Source organism: Gavialis gangeticus, unplaced genomic scaffold (assembly GCF_001723915.1).
Source record: "Gavialis gangeticus isolate Ggan-Ray unplaced genomic scaffold, GavGan_comp1, whole genome shotgun sequence".
Taxonomy (NCBI): domain Eukaryota; kingdom Metazoa; phylum Chordata; order Crocodylia; family Gavialidae; genus Gavialis; species Gavialis gangeticus.
The window spans coordinates 9,340,156-9,353,467 of record NW_017729022.1 but is presented as its reverse complement, the minus strand read 5'-3'; the positions used below and the strand labels follow the sequence as shown (position 1 = coordinate 9,353,467).

Genomic DNA, 13,312 nt, shown 5'->3' with positions numbered 1-13,312 from the left:
ATTCATGGACAGCTTGTTCCCAGGAAAGAGACATCACTGCAACTTACTGAGAGAAAAAGTTAAGAGCACACAGCCTAGTAAACCTATAGCCAAGGGAAGCTTAAGGGAGCGCTGTGACACTCCTCCATGAAAGCTACATATCTATGTCAACAGCAGCAGCCTCAATAGCATACATTTCAGCAGAATAGTGAGACATAGGATTCAAAACCTAGCTGAGTAGGAAACATACAGAAAGATGGTGTGAAGGGGGAGGACAACAATAATTTACAGGTATTTAAGATGTTTAATTTGACATAACAGTATCACCCAGTCAATCAGGAAGACTGAAAGGAGGTAACTGCATGTGCTGGGCTAACAAAGTTGCCCAAACCCCTTTCATTTTCACTTCGTAGATATTGAAACAAGTTCTTTCCCATAAATGTACTCAAGAAAATGTAATGAAGTCACTTTTGAAGATGAAAGTTAAGAACCTTAGTCAGTTAAGCATCACAATGTTCAGTGGAACACAACCCCTAAATACCTTTAAAAACCTAAGCTTAGATGTGAATTATGATTTCCCTGGGCGATCAACAGCAACTTAGCATTTTTTCTGTTCTCTCATCATTGTGCTGTAATCAGAATCAGAGCCTTCAAGCAGTGTTAAATACTCCAATTTCAGAACTCTATTCCTGACAAGTAAGGTAAAAAGAGAACTCTGAACCAGGCTGTACCACCCCCACTCACAAATAGCTTTTTCTACAAATAAGTCTTCTCTTCTTCAATCTACTAATAAGGTATTACTCAACCTAAGGATGGCAGAATCCTGCTTTATGTTGGAAAACAGAAAGTTGAAAAAGTCTTCTTGCCACTAAATACTTACTTCACATATTTCAAACTTTGTCTTTTACAAGCTAAGACACCGTAATTTGAATTGGGCTACATAAATTCCAGCTTTCTGAAAAATAGCTGTACCCCATTGATGATGAAGTTCAGTTAAGAACATTCATACTGGAGAAGAGAATACTATTAGAACCAATATGCTTACTAAATAAGAGGACAAACTGCATTTATTATAGAAACATAAATTTTAATCAGGTCAAGCTGTACAAAAAGCCACTAGAATTAATGATGAAAGAGGAGATAAACGGCAACTATGGCCTCAATGAACAATGCTGAAGAAGCAGTAACTCTAACCAGTTTCTATTGGTGTGAAAGAATGGGGCAAGTTGAGTTACTCTTGTATTATTGTTTGTCCTACACAGCTGTGCTTACAACTTAACTTGCACAGTTGTCTAAACTAAGGCGTACATATTTCAGATAAGCTTGCATCTGGGAAAGTTTCCCTCGTTTTTATTCCACTTTGTATTTCAAATAATTTCATTTAAATTTGTTTGGCTATGATTCATGTTTGTGGGCAGTAGCTTATCACTAGGCTTTGGCTGAGTGGGTGACAACTCTTAAGAACCTGTTACACAAGCACTTTTGAATTTTATCATTAAAATATCACAGAAACTAGGGTTACTTTATACAGAAGGATAGTCAAAGAGGCTGAAAAATGCCATGATAAAGCCATGCCATTTAAAGCTTTTATTGTATCATAGTCACTTCAAATGTTGTGAAGCAGTTTTCTACAATCTTGAGCTTTTCTTCTGAAAGAAGATTTTCCTGCTTTAGCTGTCCAATGAGAGCTTCCAGGGACCTGAGCCTACCTAAAGTTTTTATCTCCTGCATTTCAAGGAGTGTTATCTTAGAATGCAGCTTTGCAATTTTTTGCCAGAGATGATCTCTGTCTATGTCTTGTTTGCAATAAGAATGCTCAGTTTGTAATACTTCAGTTCCCCCAAAATTGCTTATATATACAGATTTTTCAGTTTCTATTTCTTCCATGTCAATGAACTCCTGTTTAATAGGCATGAAAGAAGTATTTACCATCTCAGACTCTTTTGAACTCTCAGCTGGTACAATGATAGCAATAACAGATTCTTCATTTCCATTAAGTTGTTCAATAGTTTGTGTGATTGTACTGAATAAAACTGCATTTTCACTTGATGGCTGTACTTCCACAGAACAGCCTGCCATATGTGAGTTGGGGTGCTCAGTTGGATAATCAGCAACTGTTCCAACTGTGTTTTGAAATTTTAAAGATGAATCCAAGTATTTAGGATCTGCAACTTGCAAAACTGTAGCTGTACAACTTAATGGATTCTCTATAGAGGTATGAGCAATGCTAGCTTCTATGTTCTGGACTGTCGCTGCCATCAAAACAGGTTTGGTTTGGTGAATATGTTCAGGTGAGTTGAGAGAGATGCTGTCTTCTTGCATGTTTTCTCTGTTCTGAAGGTGAGCTTGCTTTTTCTGTAGAGGTTTGCTCAAGGCTGAGCAAATTGCTTCTGCTTTTTCATCTAGACTTTCTGTAATTGCAATATTTTTCTTTGCTGCACAAGGTTCAGGAGATGCAGTCACATTATCCATCTCTTTGCTCATGTTGGTTTTGTTTTTAATCTCTCTTTCTATCTGTGGGCTGTGCTGAGAAGAATCTTTTTCCTGGAGAAGAAATGATACCTTTTAACTAGGAAGTCACTCTAGTATAACAGAATGCATAGACGTTTCCTCCGCCTAAAAATGTGTTCTTGGAGTACTAAGATTTTTTGCTAATTATTACATGTTTTAGAGTATTATTCAAAAATTAAATCAGTAACATGACAACAGTGCATGTATTTATCTCCAGAAGAAAGTTTTTTTGTAACTTTAATCATCATCATTTGAGGCATTCTCTGGTATTAATACAAATAAATGCCTTAAAGTTTACTAAATGTTCGTAATTGTTCATTAAAAAAAAAGATCCAACCAAATCTCCTGTCAGAAAAATGGCTGGTTTTCTAAATGACAAAAACGTGTTAGCGTTGCCTATTACAGTTAGTGAATTCAAATTAAAGTCTGCCAAACAAGTTAGTGAATTTAAATTCATGACAAGGAGGTATACTGCTTTTGCCAATCAAAGCAATGACATTGGGGTAGAGAAAGCTACTGATACCTTTCAGCTGAATGCAACCAGAGGTCTGATGATCCTTTTTAAATTAAATTTAGTATATTGACAGAACAGAGACAAAACTTGCAATGTACAAGCAGCCTTGCAATGAACTGTGTGGGTGCATGTATGTGTATGTGCATGTGCACATCTACACAGGTAACTTTTGAACAGAAAAGCAAGAAAAGGTATGAAATGTTGAATTTCATAAGGGTGAAAAATATTTAACCAAGGAAATACTTATCCAAGTTTAACAAATGGAAAGGCTTCCTTTCCCCATCTGCACAAACCAAATTTTCCCAAGACAGGATTTAATACTGGACTCTAAATAAGCTCTTTTATAGGTTGCTAATATAAAATATGTTAATGATGAAGAGTTTATTTTTCCACTATGTTTGATTTTTAAGAGGGAAGCTGTAGAAGTTGTAGTTGTTAGGTCAGCAGGCTGAGAACAATAACAGAACAAGAAAAGAGAAGCAAGCAAGTTAAATTTTGCTAGCTAAATATAAAAATAAGGCAGGAAAGTGCTAACACAGCATAACGGCAGGATGAAAAAATGATGCACGTGAAAAAAGATAATTCCAAATAAGCATTTATAAAGATTTGCATAGTTCAGATATGCATAGTCAGACCCCTGACTAATCAAGCTGCTCAGCGTATTCTCTGTATCTTATAAGAATTAGCAAGGGCTTCAGCAATGCATGAGGTGGATGAACCAACAGTGTAAGAGTATAACTAGACTAAAAGTATAATAGACTGAAATATGTATGTAAAACAATAAGATGAATCTCCTTACCTGTAGTTTTATCACCCTGACAGTGACTACCTAATCATCTATCAGTCCGAGGGATTTCAAGAGAACAGGGCATTTCCTTTTCTCTTTTCTACCAGCATGTGAGGGAGACTGCCTGACTGAACTGCTCAGTCCTTCCTTTTCTATCCACAGAAATGAAGATTCACTAAATAAAGGAGAAAGCTCCATTTTCCAGAAACCCTGTCCTTGAGTCCTCTCAGAACCCCCACTAGGCTGGAAGGAGGAGGAGGGCAAGGGGCCAGAATTCTTGCCTGGATGGAGGGGCTACAACAGGAACTTTACAAAGCCCCTGAGTTCGTTTCTATGCAGCAGCGATTCCCAAAGTGTGCCACAGCATGCTAGTGCCAAAAGTCCAATTGGGGTGTGCTGTGATCCCTCTGCATGGAGGTGAATGTTCACCTCATCCATCCAGCACCCCACACATGCTCCAGCTACTCCAGTGGCACCTGCTCTTCTTCCCCGCCCCACTTGCTCCCAGCAGTGCCTTCTGCTGCAAGTGGGCAGACATGCTGCACTTTGCAGCCCTGTTCATCCCCTTCACTCCTCTACACTCTCTATGCTGGTAGGAAGAGCCACAGGAGTGATCACCAGTGTATGAGACCCTGCAGGAACAACCTCAGCCGTGAGGGCTGCCCTTACCCCCAGAGGTACAGCCCCCCTCCATATCCTTTCAGAAAAACATACACACCTTTTTGGGTGAAAGAGTGAAGCGTGTGGGCAATTTTATAAAAGCCTGTGCTCAGCTATTGAAAGTTTGGGGAACACTTCTGCAGAGACAGATGAGTAGGCCCAATCCATGGCTAGCTGTAGCACCAGGAGAGCTGTCACAGTGCTTGAAGGATGAAAAACTCAAACATAAGATCTCTTTAGCATGGGATGAAGACTACTCATTAGTACTAGACTGATGGAACAGTAGATACGCATGCAAGATGAACTAACATCATTTAAATCTGATATTTGGAGCTATCCTTCAGGCATACAACACATAGGAATCTTCAGTAATGTTATCACACTTCAAAAGATCTGATGTCATGTTCACCTTGAAGTTACAAATGACCTCCCAACAGAATACTTAGTTTGAAGATGCTTGCTCAAGTTCTTCTGCTAGTTCTAGCCACAGAATACTATAAAGAAAAACTTGTACCTCAATTAACAACGTTTTAGCCCTCTTCTTTGCCATAACAAGCTTAAAAACAAGCTAGAAGCTCACCGAATTTGAAATGAATAGGAAGGTAGGTGGTTTTTCTTTGCAGGTGATCTTAATTATCTTTCTCTATTATAGTCTTCACATAAAAAGATGGAATTAAGTTTAGGATATGTTCTAAGGAATCATTTCATGTCTCTAGGAGAAACTGAGGATTACCTCTTATGCCCATGACTTACTCAAACAGTCAAAGATGCTGGTACTCTACCAGTGCTTCTTGGTCCACCTCATATTCAAAAAACTGAAAGAAATCCTAATTGCTTACCACCCTCCTGAAGAGCTTCTTTGGGTTATGCTGAGTAGAGGACATATTCATAGGGATCCCTCCACCTCCAGAATTAAAGGTGAATTATTCCCCATTTAATGATCATTCCTGCACTGTATCACAGGAGACTGCTTCCTAGGCAACTCATTGGCCTGGAGCTAGCAGCCACAGGTAGACACTGGTGCCTGGATACTCAGTGACTGAATCCCTTCAAGACTAGCAAGTAGGAATATGAAAACATCTGGCTTGGCATTACTCAAAGGAACAGACGTATGAAAGATTCAGTGAAATAAGCCTCCATGAGATGCCGGAGATGGGGAAGTATGAAATATCAATAGGGAGGGGGCCTTGAATGGTGATATCAATATTGCCCTTTATTTCTTTGCTAAGAGGGAGGAATCAAAACTGATACTTTCTTCCCTACTCTCTTTCATCATCTCAAAGCAGAAGGTTTTATATAGGAACTGCTACAAATATTACTTACTTGACAAAAATTAAGGGTGCCTCGCTACCTTGCTGGCAGCATCACTATACTGCAGTTACCCATGCAATATCTTTTTTTACAAGAAGTCTTGAAACAGGACTATGGACCTCAAAACAAAAAGGGAAGCTTATACCCCTACTGAAGTTATACTATTCCTCCCCTTATAAAGAATTAGATCCAACACTCTGCCAAACCATCCCGTACAAGTTCTTGTCTAACTTATTCCTAACACAGATCAAGCATATCACACAACTTCAAGGCATATTGCCCAGAGACATCAAAAGTACCCTAACGCCACAGGTAAAGCAGGGGAATGATGGCTGTCAGTATCCCTCTGTTATAAAGGTTGTTAAAATGCATTTGAGAGATCCAAAAGGACTCTGTTCCCTACTACAGAAAAATGACAAAAGCTTCATAGTCCATACCAATTGGCCATGGGGTGACATTCTTTCTTGATCCCTAATGTGAAGACTGGTTTCACCTTGAGTGGGCAGGCAAGACTACCAGGTTTTAGTCCCAGCAGAAGCAGTGGCACAACCCAGTGAAATTCCACAGCTTTGATTGCAATGAACACCCAACTCTCCTATATATATATATACACATATATATGTATATGTATACACACATATATATAACTGCCTGTATAACATATATACACACACACAGATGAATATAACGCACACACACACACATATATATATACACACACATACACACACTCACACAGATAGATATGGATACGGATATACATATAGTAGGATATGGATATATATATCTATGTATAGAGATAGCTCTCTCTATATATATACATATATATATTTAGATAGATATGGATATATATATGAGATAGATAGGGCTCTCTCTATATATAGATATATATATAACTCTCTATATAAAGGCAAAAAATAAAAATATATGTGTGTATGTGTGTATATACACTCACACACGTGTGCGCGTTATATTCATATGTGTGTGTGTATATATGTTATATAGGCAGTCTTTGACTTACGACTCTGAGTTACAATGAATGCCACTTAAGACGTTTATAAACTGACACCTTGTTTCAACCTTCCCACTCGATGTGGGTTTCGATTTTATGATGCTGGATACAGCATTGTCGTGTGGTGAAAGGAGGGGGAAGAGAAGATGTGTGGGGGGTGTGCAGATCAAAGCCCCCTGCGGTGAGGGAGGGGCTGGGGCAAGTTGCTCATCCAGAGGCTCCCACCCCTTGTCCAGGTGTACATGGGGGGGGGCATGTGCCCCCAGATCAATGTGTGGCGGAATGGAGTTGGTGGGGCCCGGGGCTGCACTGGACTGTGCTGGGAGCAGGGGCTACGCCCCGCTGCTGCTTACCCAGCTGGGGCGTGCATGGGACAGAGCCACTGCGCTGCCTCTGGAGAAGTAACGCGCAGAGGCAGGAGCTGCCCCCACCACCCGGCACCCCACAGCTCCGTCCTGTGCCCACCCTGCCCCAGCTGGGGAGCAACAGCAGGGCATGGGAGGGAGGGGGAGGCATGTGCTTCCCAGATCAGGTCGGGGCAAGCAGTGCTGGGACTGCACCAGGCTGCGCTCTGGTGAGTGGCAAGGCCTATGGAGAGACTATGCCCCCCCCCAGCCTCCGCTTGGCTCCCCACCCCGCCACCCACCCTGATCCGGGGGCACCTGCCCCTCCCCCTGCAATGCCCTGCCACCGCTCACACAGCCAGGACAGGGGAGAGGCAGGATGGAACTGCGGCTCATTCAGGAGGGGGGGTGGCTCCCGCCACTATACACTGCTTGTCTGGAGGCAGCACAGAGGCCCCATTCCACGCTCGCCCCACCCTGGCTGGGTGAGAAGCAGCAGGGCATAGCATCCACTCCCAGCACAGCCCAATGCACGGCCAGTCCGGCCCGTGCAGATCTAGGGGTACGTGACCCCCCCCCACCCCACCAATGCCCTCACAGATGAGGGGTGGGAGCTGCCAGACAAGCAACTTGCCGCAGCCCCAGACCCTCCCTCACCACGGGGAACCTTGATCTGCCCCCCCACACACCTTCCTTTCTCTGACACCAGACTTAGCAGCTGGACGCAACTATATCCAGTGTTGTAAAGGAACCAATTCCCCATTTATAACATTGTTCCTATGGGAAAACTGGTTCCAAGTTACGATGTTTCGACTTACAATGTAGTTTTCAGGAACCAGTTGCATCATAAGCCTGAGGACTGCCTGTATATATGTGTGTACATATATGTAGGGAGAGAGATGGATAGATAGATAGATATAATATCACCCCCCAAAACACCTGTAACAAATGTGGGGGGAAAAATTCTTCTTGGCCCCATGTGGCAATCACTAGGGCTGTGTGAAGCTTCGGTCCCTGATTTGATTCGGCGGAGATTCAGCCTGATTCGGTGGCTGAATCTCCAAATTGAGTCAGAGAACACTTTAATCTCTCTGAATTGATTAAGAACTCTCCAAATCGATTAAGTGATTCAGACGTAGATACAGCTTTGTTTTTTCTACATACCTCTAAGTAGCAGGGGCTCTGAATGCTGCAGTGTTGGGGCAAATGTAGCATTCCACAGATGCACGGGGGGGATCCCCAGTGCGCTCAGCAGACCTGGAAGTAGACCAGAAGCACTTCCGGGTCCAGTGGGGAGCGTGCTGTGGGGTCCCCCCGGCTTGGTGACTGGTGTGTCCTGGGTCTGGGGGGGCACCCAGGGTCCCCTGTGGCTGACTGCTAAGCTGGGTGGGTACGGGGAGGTCCCCCAGTGCACTCCCCGGTAGACCCAGAAGTGGACCAGAAGTACTTCCGGCCCACTTCTGGGTTCACTGCCAAACACGCTGGAGAGCCCCCCGTGCTGTTGTAGGATGCTCCATGTGCCCCAGCACCGCAGTGATCATGAGCCGTGCTACTACCTCGAGGTATGCAGGAAAAACTTTTAAAGCTGTGCCTGTGTCCAAATCGCTGATTCGCTGAATCAGCATTGAATCGTCGGATTCAGATTCAGCTGAATCGAATCAGGGAATCATCCGAATCAACGGATCGAATCACTGTCCCTGATTTGGGCTGAATCCAAATCGAATAGGGCTCATTTTGCACACCCCTAGCAATCACCAGGCCCAGAAGTGTGGGAAAAACCAAATATCCTCCACTCTGCTCTTCAATAGAAGGAGGAAAGCAAGCATAACATCACAGCCTCTATCTAACTGGAGAGTCAGAATTCCTTCTGGAGAGTCTGTGTTCCCCCCCATAAACGTGAAAGAAGAATACAGCAGCTAGGATAACTAAGCTGGTTAAACAAACATTTAAGAAATAAGCAAATTATTGCTACTATTTTTATTTGCATTTTTAGAGTGCTTAGCACAACGGTGAGCAGGGCTCCCAGCAATTATGTTAATAAACTAATAAAAATAATCATTACATAAAGACGTTTTCATCACACCCAATATGTTGTTGTTAGCTTTTCATCAGCTGCTAGATTTTCCTCCCATATTTTTTAGAGACTCACTGTAATCACTTTTAGTCTGGAAGAGGCAAAATCTTCTTATATCAAGTTCACCTGAAATTCAGGAATGTCTTTCTCTAACTCTGTTTTGGGGCTGTTGGTTGTAGCCATGTTGGTCTAAGGACACAGGCAGACAAGGTTTTTAGGTAAATGTGATATATTTTATTAAACCAACTAAATAGTTGGAAAAATTGTTCTTTCCAAGCTCTTGGGCACAAACACCCTTCTTTGAGCGTAGGGAGAGTCTGTTGTTGTTTTGTGTTCTCCTGGATGGAATAGAAGCCAATATGCAAAATGCAAGTCTGTGAAAATGCAAATAAGTAGCAATGAAGATTGTATAAATAAGCTAATTTGCCAGATTTCAGTTAATAGAACTAAACATCACCTGAGTTTAAAAGTCTATCCAGCTGTTTTCTCTGCCTCCAATATTGTTCTTTACTGGATGATTTGAAAAGATAATAAACTTTTACAGTCTCCATCTAAACTGATATACTAAAAATCATTATCACATATTTATGCAACATGGTATCTTTATTTGGCCAACTGTGACACAGTGCATACGATTAGGGTAGAAAGTGTCCTTTTTGACAAATTGGGGATCAAAAGATAGAGAATCTATGAATTTTAAACTAGCTGGGATTAAAAAAGAAAGGTAAAAGCAGATATCAATTCATGTGAAACGTCAAGTCGGTTTTTACTCCTTGACTATTACTGAACATAATGCACATCAGTCATTAGACAGCACCTAGCACTGTACAACATATGATGCTTTGAGCATATAAGAAATGTATTAGAAGGCAATTTGTATTACAAATTTTTAATGGGAGGATTGGCTATTACTTTATTCCTCTGAGTATGACACTTAAAAGAAAAAAAAAATCAATATTTCTTCTAAAAATGGCTTACGTCTTAAATTTGATTTTGTCGTAAAATTCCTAACACAAAATTTCTTATCTATGCTGCTGAATTTGTATTTTTGTAAATGAGTCTTTATTTGATGTTTTATTTTATTCTTAAATTGAATCATAAAATTTGAGTGCATCTTAAATTCAGGTTTATCACATATCTGAAGGAACATGATATCTTTGTGCAACAGTATAAATTATGTAGAAGCTGCTGTATGCAGCATATAATATAATATGATCACATCAGACAGCTGCATGAATAAAATACGTAATTAAAATAGAAATATTTTTAAAGTTGTGCTTAGGCTCTTGTCCTTCGGGGATTTTTACATTAGAAAGTGTAAGGAAGGGAAGAAAGACATCAAGGAAGGGAAGAGGTACAGTTTGAAATTAAAAATCTGTAAAAGTCAGTAGTTAATACCATAAAATTACATCTGTTGACAACAAGATAACAAAATCAGTTACCTGAGACAAAATAGCAGTTGTAAAAAGAAGCATTATTATTTGGACAGAAATGGCCTAACAGAAAAACTTTGAAGATTTCCAGTAAAAATGGACTGTTCTCCTTTCTAACTGGTTTTACAAGAGGGAATTTTGCATACATCTTGTCACAGTTTTTGTATGCCTCTCCTATCACTGTAAAATACTACTGTAAAGAATCAGAAGTCTATTTTTTTAGAATATATACATATTCAAAATTTTATTTCTGTGGATATTAAGAATGTATGTGAAAATTATACAAATATTAAGATATACTGAAGTGACACTTTACCTGATCATCTGGTGAAGAGAAAATAGTCGGTACTGCAGTTTGTTTCAAGTATCGTATACCCCATCGCACATCGAGGGAGTCAGGGGTAAAGTGGTCACTGCACAGGAGCTGATGCTTACTGGGAGTCCATGCATCACGCTTCATATTCCGCAACCATTTCTCAAGCCTTTCTTTATCATGAAGCGGAAACCTTGTTTAAAAATATCAGCACAAAATCAGTTTAGACTTCTCAGACTTCCCAGCTCCACATGAACTTATTTTCAGCTGCTATCACACTTGAGCCACCACCTTAACTTCAAAGTGTCAAAGCTACATGCCTAATAGTAAAAGTGCACAATATTTTTTTTGCATGCAAGAAGGCAGGAGGTTCAATGTTAAGATGCAAGGAACAGGGGTTTGAGGACGTGGAGAAGATGGTAGCAAAACAACACAGGAAGATGAAGTGTGCATTGGTGGGGTTTAGAGTACCGCTCTAATTAAAGTGCCTGGAGAGCCACTGTAATTGAAGTGCCTGGAGTGTCATGTGTATCAGCATCCCTATGCTGATAAATGGCAGCAGGGGCGCTTTAATCAAAGCTCACTGAACAATCTTTAGTTAAAGCAACCCTGCTGCCATTTTTCAGTGTTGGGACACTGGAGCACAGTAATTACCACGCTCCAGCAGACTCAATTCACTGAGCCTGCTCTGACGCACTGTAATTACAGCACGTTGGAGTAGCCTCGCTGCATGTGCGTAGGCACCCCTGGGTCTGAGATGTGCATTTTGAGTTAAGTAGCTACCTGGCCATATTTAGGGTCAGCATTGCTGTATGGAGTCAGGAAGGAATTTTACCCCATTGTCAGATTGGTATGTGGGGGGTTTTGACTTCTTCTTGTAGCTGGGGAGTGTTGCCCTCTACCTGGGATCTTTTAAGTGTAGGTTGATAATATTTCATAGAAGCAAGACATTGGCTGCTGTGGTTCCCCTGCTTTACCTGTGGCAGGCTAGGGTGTTAGATCTATATTTTGTCAGGGTTGACGGTAGTTTTATGTAGAGTTTAGATTATGGTTTGCATGGGATTGTTTAGATAGGGATGGTCCTCCCTCAGGCAAGGGGTTGAACTCAGTGACCTCCAGAGGTCCTTTCCAGCCTGACTTCTGTATGATTCTCTACATCTCACCCTCCAACCTATGCCTCAACAGCATGCTCTCTCCAGGTTGTGATATAGGGCAGCGCTGCACCTCCCTTAATGAGATTTCCACAGGTCTGTCTGACAGCAGCTTGGACAGTTTCAAGGCAAAGGTTCATGGAAGACCATGGGCAGCATGTTCTCCACCCCTCACTGGAACCCTTGCATGTAACACCAGATTGCCCTGTATGCCTGTGACAACCAATGATGCACGGAACAAATGCTGTGTACACCTTGCTGCACATACAAAGAATGGGACAAAGCCTCTTGAGGGCAGGCTGGAGGCCTTCTCAGCCCCTACTTGGGCTGATTTCCCAGAGGCTCTCTCTTGCCTCTAAGGAAAGGAGTCAGGCATGGCCTCCACAGGACCCCTGGGCTCCAGCAAGGCTTCCCCTGTCCACACCTGGGGCAGCTTTAGGTCAGAAGACTTGAAAGAGACTTGTGTTGCCTCACTGACTCTAAGTGGCTGCCCTCCCTCTCCCTAGTCTACAGGATGTCCTGAGGAGGCTGCAGGGGAGCGAGGAGGGGCAGCCTCTCCTGGCTCTGAAGGGAAAGGACCTGACTGCTCCCCCAGCTCCCTGCTCAGGACGGCCAGGGTGGGATCCCCGGGGAGCACTGCTGCCTCCTGTGACCCCGGGGCCTTCCAGCATCCCCTGACCCAGCCTGGGGAAATGACCTTCCCCGGTTGAGAACTGCCCCTGCCCTGCTGCCAGTAATCCATGCTTTGGAGCGACGTCAGCCTCCAGGGCTCGGAGCGACGACGGAACCGGAGGCCGCGGGGAAGGGGCAGTGCTCCGCGCCCGGCCGCACTCACGGGTAGAAGCTGAGCTTGCGCTGGTCCCTGGCGCTCTGGCCGCCCCGGTTCTTGCAGCAGGAGGCTGCGCAGTATCGGGGCATGGCGGGGGACGGGCGGGAGGGGGAGCGCCAGGGACGCGCCTCGCGGGGCTGCCCGGCCCGGCCGGCCCGAGGCCCTCCCCCGCCGAGGCCGCCCCACTTCCGCTTCCCTCTGCCAACCGGCCGGAAGTGACGTCAGAGCGGCGGTGGGTAACAACAGCCTTCCACGTGCGCTGGGGCGGCGGTGTCACGTGCGGCGGGTGGCCAATGGCGGAGCGCTGCGTGTCGCACTCGCCCTTGGCCCGGCGGCTGCAGGTCCCGCGACGAGTTGGAGGGTGCGGTGCGCGTGGTGGCAGGTGAGAGCGCGG

General features: G+C 43.4%; 2 protein-coding genes across 3 annotated transcripts in view; one reads left to right on the top strand and one right to left on the bottom strand.

Moving 5' to 3' along the window:
* Window positions 1-1,030: 1,030 nt before the first annotated feature.
* Window positions 1,031-13,111, bottom strand: THAP5 (THAP domain containing 5). 2 transcript variants are annotated; one of them, XM_019514566.1, is made up of 3 exons: window positions 12,925-13,111; window positions 10,942-11,131; window positions 1,031-2,523 (listed from the first exon to the last, which is right to left on the bottom strand). In XM_019514566.1, the coding sequence occupies exons 1-3, from the start codon at window positions 13,005-13,007 to the stop codon at window positions 1,567-1,569; spliced, it is 1,230 nt and encodes a 409-aa protein (XP_019370111.1). In that variant the 5' UTR covers window positions 13,008-13,111; the 3' UTR covers window positions 1,031-1,566. The 2 variants fall into 2 exon arrangements, with proteins under 2 accessions (XP_019370111.1, XP_019370113.1); XM_019514568.1 differs by lacking the exon at window positions 12,925-13,111 and adding an exon at window positions 12,358-12,538.
* An 88-nt stretch (window positions 13,112-13,199) lies between these two features.
* DNAJB9 (DnaJ heat shock protein family (Hsp40) member B9) overlaps window positions 13,200-13,312 on the top strand; it is a 30,264-nt gene continuing 30,151 nt past the window's right edge. Inside the window, exon 1 of the mRNA XM_019514569.1 lies at window positions 13,200-13,300. The gene's annotated coding sequence lies outside the window, so the exon portion shown is untranslated. The remainder of the gene's footprint in view (window positions 13,301-13,312) is intronic.